The sequence below is a fragment of the Pongo pygmaeus genome, chromosome 1 (assembly GCF_028885625.2).
Source record: "Pongo pygmaeus isolate AG05252 chromosome 1, NHGRI_mPonPyg2-v2.0_pri, whole genome shotgun sequence".
Taxonomy (NCBI): Eukaryota; Metazoa; Chordata; class Mammalia; order Primates; family Hominidae; genus Pongo; species Pongo pygmaeus.
This window is the reverse complement of record NC_072373.2, coordinates 219,403,080-219,411,377: the sequence shown is the minus strand read 5'-3', so window position 1 is coordinate 219,411,377 and position 8,298 is coordinate 219,403,080. Positions and strand designations below refer to the sequence as shown.

Here is an 8,298-nt window from a genome sequence, read left to right as displayed (position 1 = left end):
GCGTTGCCGGGGGTGCGGCCGGGCCAATCTGGGCCCGCAGGTGGCAGCGGGTGGGGCCTGAGGACCTCAGCCCGGGCCCTCGAAGCGTCTACCATGCTTCACGTGCCTAAGTCTGGGGTCTTTTCTCATATCCCCTTCTGGAATCTGAGGGAGAATCCAGGCCAGCTCCAGTAAATCCCACCCATGTTTCCTTTTATTTCCATCTGAAAAGAGTTTGGAATGAAACAAGCGTTTTCAGAATGAGCTTCCTCACAGGACTTTGCGCTTATCATGCTGCTGTTTTAGTTTCTCCAGTCCTTTCTCACTCTATTCCTCACCCTTTCTGGGTCACTGACAGTCCAGCTTCCCCCTGCAAAGCATCCTGGGAAAACTTGAGTTGTGTTCCCAGAGTTGACAAGTCCTTTCCGATTTCAGATACGTCACACTGTCAAATGGAACCTGAATTTTTTACCCCCCTCTTCAGCTGGCGTTGGACATCTTTGAGGTGTCCTGAAGAGGAGGGTGGTTATTTGGAGACTCTATCAGTGGAAATGAAGAGCTCAGTTGATGGCTGTAGATCCTCACCCACATGGTCCCTCACCCCTGAAAGGTTTTTTTTGAGGGCTGATTCCTATTTGATAATGGCTCCAGATGATTTAGAAGCTAGCCACTGATTTCAGTAAATACTTCTGCCTCCTTCCACTCTTAACCACTAAAAAAGGCTCCCTCTGCGGATCTGTTTTTCTAGACCATCCTTGGAGAAACACAGGAGGAGGAGGATGAGATTCTTCCAAGGAAAGACTATGAGGTGAGCTCCTTTGATACTGCTTGGGCAACTAAAGTAGTGAGTGGCCTCGTCACTTCAGGCCGAAGCATTATGATTCTAACCAGAGATGCTCTTTGACCTTCTGTCCCAGGGAGTGAGTGGGTAAGAGAACTTCCTTCTAGGAAAGAGACTGTTTAGCAAGCCCTTTTCTCACCTTAACCCCAAAACAAGGTCTGGTGTTTTTACACGTTTATAAATCTGTGGCACCTTAACCTGGATAGAGTATGTATTTGCCATTAAACTGTTTGCTTTTACAGCTTACAGAGAGACTTAGAGTGAAAGGCACTGGCAGTATGTGCTCCTAACAGGTGTGTGCTCATAAACTGTTAAGGAGGCCTTGCTTCTCTTCTAGGAGAGCTTGCTTTTCAGATATTTTCTTGCTCAAGCAGCTTCTCTCTGACGTGTTCTTGATTAAAGTTCCAACTTTCATGTATGGGATTCTTAGAGTGTGTGTTTTTAGTAAAGCCAACACTGCTGGGGTGAAACAACATGCGTGACTTTTTAATCATTAAATTCTTAAACTGTATACTTAAAGAAGGTAGAGAGAAGCCCATAACTCCATTCATTAAAAGATGACTGTTAACACCTTACTAAGTATCTTTCTACATCCTTACCCATGTTTTTATATCCATGATACATGCTTTTTTTAAGTAACAAAAATGAGATTCCACTAAATCATCTATTTTAACCTGTCCCACTCACCCCCTTTATTATGCTTTTTGTATCATTAGGTAATTTTCCACAACCTTTTTTTTTTTTTGACAGAGTCTCACTCTTCCATAAATTCTTCATGCTGTAGAATTTAGTGTCAACGTTAGGATTTGTGGTGTAGCACTTTTTTTTTAACTTTTATTATGAAGGATTTCAACTATATGCAAAAACAGAATGATCTGTTGAAACCCCTTGTCCTCATCACACAGCTTCCACAGTGATTTAGCTCAAGCCCAGTCTTCTTTTGTCTGTGCTTTCGTTATCCACTTCTCCTTTCTCATATTATTATTATTTTTATTGTGTGTGTGTGTGTGTGTGTGTGTGTGTATTTTAAAGTAAAGACAGTCTCCCTATGTTGCCCAGGCTGGTCTCGAACTCCTTGACACCAGCGATCCTCCCATGTCAGCCTCCCAGAGTTCTGGGATTACAGTCATGATCTGCCATACCTGGCTGCCCTTCACATGTTATTTTGAAAGAAATTCTGTACATCATATTATTTCACCCATAATTCAATATGCATCTCTAATGGATAAGGACTTTTAAAAAGCATAACCCAATACTATTACTACATCTAAAAAATTAGCAATTTCTTGATATCAGATATCTACTGTCCAGATTTTCCAGTTTTCTTGTAAATGTCATATGTATTTTAACTTTGTTTGAATTAGGTTCCAAAAAAGTCCTTTTTTATTTGTTTGATAAATCTGTTAAATCTCTTTTAATCTGTAGGTTCTTCCTTCATCTTTTTTTTTTTTTTTTTTTTTGGTAAGTTATTTGACAACATAACTAGGACCCTGGGATTTTCTACTGTCTAGATTTTGCCATTTGGAGCCGTTTATATAGTTTAATATGCTACTCTGATGGGACTGCTTTGAATGAACCAAAAAGCACTGTATCCACTGCTGTGTTTTCTTCTATTTCTTTTTTTTCTTTTTTTTAAATTTGAGATGGAGTCTCACTCTTGGTGCCAAGGTTGGAGTGCAATGGCTCGATCTCAGCTCACTGCAACCTCCACCCTGCCCTAGGTTCAAGCAGTTCTTCTGCCCCAGCCTCCTGAGTAGCTGGGATTACAGGCGCCCACCACCATGCCTGGCTAATTTTTGTATTTTTAGTAGAGATAGGGTTTCACCATGTTGGCCAGGCTGGTCTCGAACTCCTGACCTCAGGTGATCCAGCTTCGGCCTCCCAAAGTGCTGGGATTACAGGCATGAACCACTATACCTGGCCATTTTCTTCTGTTTTGTAAGTATTTGTTTCCTTGTACATAGTTGAGAAGTTTGCAGGAATTAGTATAAGATACTCCATATTGTTCTGTTACCTTGCACTCCCTCACTGAACCCTGTTACATCATCCTGACTGTATCACCAGGACTGAGAACAGCCTTCATCCTACTTCTAGGAGCTCACCAAGGCTTCCCCATTGACACCCAGGTTCCCTCACCCCTTCAACTAAATTGCACTTACATTTGTAATGCACTTGCTTTCAGCTGATATGCATATTCATGTAAATTTTTGTTGTTGTTGTCGTTGTTTGAGACAGAGTCTTACTCTGTCGTCCAGGCTGGAATGCAGTGGTACAGTCTCGGCTCACTGCAACCTCCACCCCCGCCTCTGAGTTCAAGCTATTCTCTTACCTCAGCCTCCCAAGTAGCTGGGACTACGTGCATACACCACCATGCCTGGCTAATTTTTGTATTTTTAGCAGAGATGGGGTTTCACCATGTTGGTCAGGCTGGTCTTGAACTCCTGACCTCAGGTGATCCACCCACCTCAGCCTCCCAAAGTGCTGGGATTACAAGCGTGAGGCACCGCGCCTGGCCATATTCATGTACATTTCATGGATTAATGTTCTTTTCATATTAGTCATTCATATTTCTCAACCATCTTCAAGAATGAGCTTCTTGAGAGCATTTGCTTTGTGTAAGAGCAAATTCATTCAGGCCGTTAAACAGAAAAGTCTGGATTTTATTTATTCAATAAATAAATCAACTTGACACAAAAAGTATAATAAAGAGGGGAGTGAGTGGGACAGGTTAAAATAGTTGATTTCGTGGAATCTCATTTTTGTTATTTAAAACACGTGTTAAAAGCATGTGTATAAAAGCATGGGTAAGGATGTAGAAGGATATTTAGTAAGGTGTTAATAGTCATATTTTAATGAATGGGGTGATAGGTTTTTCTCTACCTTGATAGTCAATCAACTAGAAAACCCTCCTGTTGAATATCTTTCTAAAACGTGCCCCTTCTTCCTGTCTCAGGAAGAGTTCATTGCACATATTTGACTCTTTATTTGATAAATTTGGGGTCTTACAAAATGTTAGAATCCCATTTTGACATCCATTCTCATTATAGGTGGTTTGAAAAATAGTAATTTTCTGTGAGATGTGCCGTTACAAACAGGAATGTTTTCATGCAGGTCACACAGTCTATTTGTATTGTACCTTTGAATTAGAAAGAGGCACACTGAGAACGTAAGACTTAGAATTAAAGGCCTCCCCCACTGGCCATAGCAGCACCCCTAGCTCACAGCCAGCTGAAGGTGGTTTTGGTGTGAACACTAAAATGCCCCTTCCTGGTTGAATTGGGGCTGGTTCAGCCCCCACCTCCCTCCTGGCCAGGTGTCATTTTGCTCATAACCCCCTGTAACAGCCCTGCAAGACATAGATAAAATTTTATTTTTTAAAAAAGTTGTTAGTCCCCTAAACCAAAGAGCAACGTATACTGCAGAAATAAAAAGTTAGTTATAGCAAAGGAGAAGTAACAGCATCTGGTTTTAATAATAGCTCATATATTCCAGTGGTACATATTTACAAAGTGCCAAACTCAACCAATTTATTTAAGAAAAAAAGAAAGGCTGGGCACAGTGGCTCACGCCTATATGCTCAGCACTTTGGGAGGCCAAGGCAGGAGGATCACTTAAAGCCAGGAGTTCAAGACCAGCCTGGGCAACAAAGTGAGACTTTGTTCCTACAAAAAAATTTGTTAAAAATTAGCAGGGGGCCGGGTGCAGTGGCTCACACCTGTTACCCCCACACTTTAGGAGGCTGAGGCAGGTGGATCACTTGAGCCCAGGACTTCAGACCAGCCTGGGCAACATGGCGAGACTCCATCTCAACAAAAAATAAAAAAAAATTAACCAGGTGTGGTGGCTTGCCTGTGGTCCCACCTACTCAGGAGATCGAAGCAGGAGAATTGCTTGAGCCCAGGAGATGGAGGTTGCAGAGAGCTGTGATCACGCCACTGGACTCCAGCCTGGGTGACAGATCGAGACCCTGACTAAAAAAAAAAAGGGATTCTGGTGTTCTAGTGTTGCGGTTGTTTCTAAATGCCCTTCCTAGCAGTTTTATTGCACTATAATTGGCATACTATTCAGTTCACCCATGTAGAGTGTACAATTCAATGGGGTTTTAAAAATTAGTATATTCACAGAGTTGTACAACCATTCCTACAGTCAATTTTTTTTTTTTTTTTTTTTGAGACGGAGTTTCGCTTTTGTTGCCCAGGCAGAAGTGCAACGTAGCGATCTCAGCTCACTGCAACCTCTACCTTCCGGGTTCAAGCGATTCTCCTGCCTCAACCTCCCAAGTAGCTGGGATTACAGGCGCCTGCCACCATGCCCAGCTAATTTTGTATTTTTAGTAGAGACAAGGCTTCTCCATGTTGGTCAGCCTGGTCTCGAACTCCTGGCCTCAGGTGATCCGCCCGCTCGGCCTCCCAAAGTGCTGGGATTATAGGCGTGAGCCGCCGCGCCCAGCTAATTCCTACAGTCAATTTTAGGATATTTTCATCACCCGAGAGGAAACCCTGCACTCATTAGCAGCCACTGCCTGTTCTCCTTGCCACTGACTCCAGGCAACCACTGATCTCCTTTATGTCTATTTGCCTATTCTAGATATCTAAAAACCTTCTAAATGTTTACGGAACCATATCGTTATTAGATAGAACCATCAATCAAGTAATTGACCAGTAATTTCCATACATATTTTGGATGAGGGCAAGAGTATTGTTTCTCCTCTGCTCTCAGGCACCACTCGCGCAACACTGCTAACACCGATCTGTGGAGGTTGTTTCCCCACTACTCAGGAGGCTGAGTTGGGAGGATGGCTTAAGCCCAGGAGTTGGAGGTTGCAGTGAACCGAGATTACACCACTGCACTCCAGCCTGGGTGACAAAGACCCCATCTAAAAAAAAAAAAAAAAAAAAAAAAAAAGTAGTAGATTGTCACCTGCATTTCTCAGCAGCTGGCAGTGAATTGAAGGTTCACAGGACTCCCTCCTCGAGTTTGGTTAATTTGCTAGAGCGGGTCAGAAAACACAGAAATGCTACTTACGTTTGCTAGTTTATTAATAAAGGATATCATAAAGGATGCAGAAGAACAGCCAGGTGGAGAGATTCAAGGAACATGGGAGGGGGCACGGAGCTTCTATGCCCTCTCCAGGCACGCTACCCTCCAGGAACCTCCAAACGGTCAGCTGTCTGGAAGCTCTCTGAACCTTGTCATTTTGGAGTTTTATGGAACCTTTTTTATGCAGTCATGATTGATTACATCACCAGCCCTTGGTGATCAGCTTAACCTTCAGCTTCGGTCTCCTCCCTGGAGGGCTGGGTGTCCCACCCCGCTAATCCTGCCTTGGTCTTTCTGGTGACCAGCCCCTTTTCTGAAGCCATCTAAGGGCCCCCAGCCACCACTCATCTCATTAGCAAACAAAAGATACCCCGGCTCAAAAAAAGAAAAAGGACAAAGTATGTTTGTGTGTGTATGTGTATTGTTGGGGCTCAGAAAATGATACCTGGAAATGTGGTGCTTTGATATGCTGAACTAAAGAAACAGCCTGGGGGTCTCTCTCTGAACTTCTCCACCCTCACACTTTGCCTCTCCCAAAGCACAGGATGAGGCTCTTCTCTGCTGTTCCCTTATCTACCTAGAAACTGGACCTACCAGAGAGGAACACAGTTGTCTTTGATCCCTTTCCTGAAATGCCATTAACCAGGGAACGTTAAAACTCATCTCACAGAGGAGACTGAAGACCAAACAACATACCTAGAGCCCAGACAAACTGTCCCAACCATTATTTGTTCACTGTCCCATTCAATTTCCAAAGAGAATCATTCACAAGATAATATCTGCTTCCCAGATCCATTCATTCCCCACTAAGACTTATTTCCTCCCACACCCTCATCTCCCCTTCCTCTGTGAAGAAGAGTATAGAAGTGTCTGTACCTCACTGGCATTATTGGGTACTCATTCTGCAGTGCCCCTGTGCAATGCATGTTAAATAAGTGGATGCCTTTGTTCCCATTAATCTGCCTTTTGTCGGTTCACTTTTAGCAGATCTTCAGAGGGTGAAAGGGGAAGCTTTTCCTCTTGGCCCGCTACAATATATATGTATGTGCATATGTGTTTAATCACTTATGGATGAGTCTAGTTTCTAAAAGTACTTTTTTCCTCACCGTGTTTCTTTTCTGATCAGTAAAAAAGATTTTTTTTTTTTTTTTTTTTTGAGACAGAGTCTTACTCTGTCGCCTAGGCTGGAGTGCAGTGGCACGATCTCAGCTCACTGCAACCTCCGCCTCCTGGGTTCAAGCGATTCTCCTGCCTCAGCCATCCTAGTAGCTGAGATGACAGGTGTGTGCCACCACACCCACCTAATTTGTGTATTTTTGGTAGAGACGGGGTTTCGCCATGTTGGCCGGGCTGGTCTCAAACTCTTGGCCTCAAGTGATCCACCTATCTTGGCCTCCCAAAGTGCTGGAATTACAGACTTGAGCCATCACGCCCAGCCGATCGTTTTTTAAAATATAAAAAAGCACACCATTTGTGCCATGAGAATTTCAGACAACACCCAGAAACAAATATCTCCTTAAGCTCTACCTCACGGATGTTTTCCCATTATGAATGCTGACGTACAAATAATCCTAATTTTGTTTAATCAAAAAGGGATATTATACTTTTAATTCTCCATCCTGCTTTATTTTTATTTTTTAATTGCATCTTGCTCTTTTGCTGAATAATTTTTGGACATTTTCCATATCTTTCTATATTATATAGACTTAACTATAATCATTTTACTGGTGTCTAGTCTACGGATGTATAATTGATATACTCAGTCACTTGTTGGTACTCCAGGACTCATAAAAAAAGAATTTGGACTATAGGTAGTCATATAGATAGAATAAATTGTCACTCATCACGTGTATTTGGCTGACGTGAAACTGTTATCTGGGAGTGTGGCAGCCACCCGGCCAGTGTCCAGCTGATGTGGGTAGGAACAGGAACAGGTTGTGGGAAGGAGAGCTGATGGCCGGCCATTTTTTTTCTTTGTTGCCAAACTGCTGCGTCTTTTTTTTTTTTTTTTTTTTTTTTTTTTTTTTTGAGATAGAGTCTCGCTTTGTTGCCCAGGCTGGAGTGCAGTGGCATGATCTTGGCTCACTGCAACCTCCGCCTCCTAGGTTCAAGCAGCTCTCCTGCCCTAGCCTCCTGAGTAGCTGAGATTACAGGCGTGCTCCACCACTCCCAGCTAACTTGTATTTTTAGTAGAAATGGGGTTTCACCATCTTGCCCAGGCTGGTCTCGAACTTCTGGCCTCAAGTGATCCTCCTGCCTCAGCCTCCCAAAGTGCTGGGATTACAGGTGTGAGCCACTGCGCCCAGCCCAGACTGCTGCTTCTCTAACAAGACAACTAAAATGATTTCCTTTGAATTGTTTCTCTAAATGTCTGTGGCATACCTGCAAGTTGCTTGCAGGATTTCTGTGTTTTGTGATGCATGTTGTAAAGGATGCTG

General features: G+C 43.1%; 1 protein-coding gene across 3 annotated transcripts in view; it reads left to right on the top strand.

The window, feature by feature from the left end:
* CLCN6 (chloride voltage-gated channel 6) overlaps positions 1–8,298 on the top strand; it is a 36,752-nt gene that overhangs the window by 582 nt on the left and 27,872 nt on the right. For all 3 annotated transcript variants that reach the window (XR_008492386.2, XM_054438892.2, XM_063659614.1), the window contains exon 2: positions 728–787. Coding sequence is in view for 2 of the 3 variants with exons in the window: in XM_054438892.2 (XP_054294867.1) it covers positions 728–787 (60 nt within the window). In the remaining variant the exon portion in view is untranslated. The remainder of the gene's footprint in view (positions 1–727; positions 788–8,298) is intronic.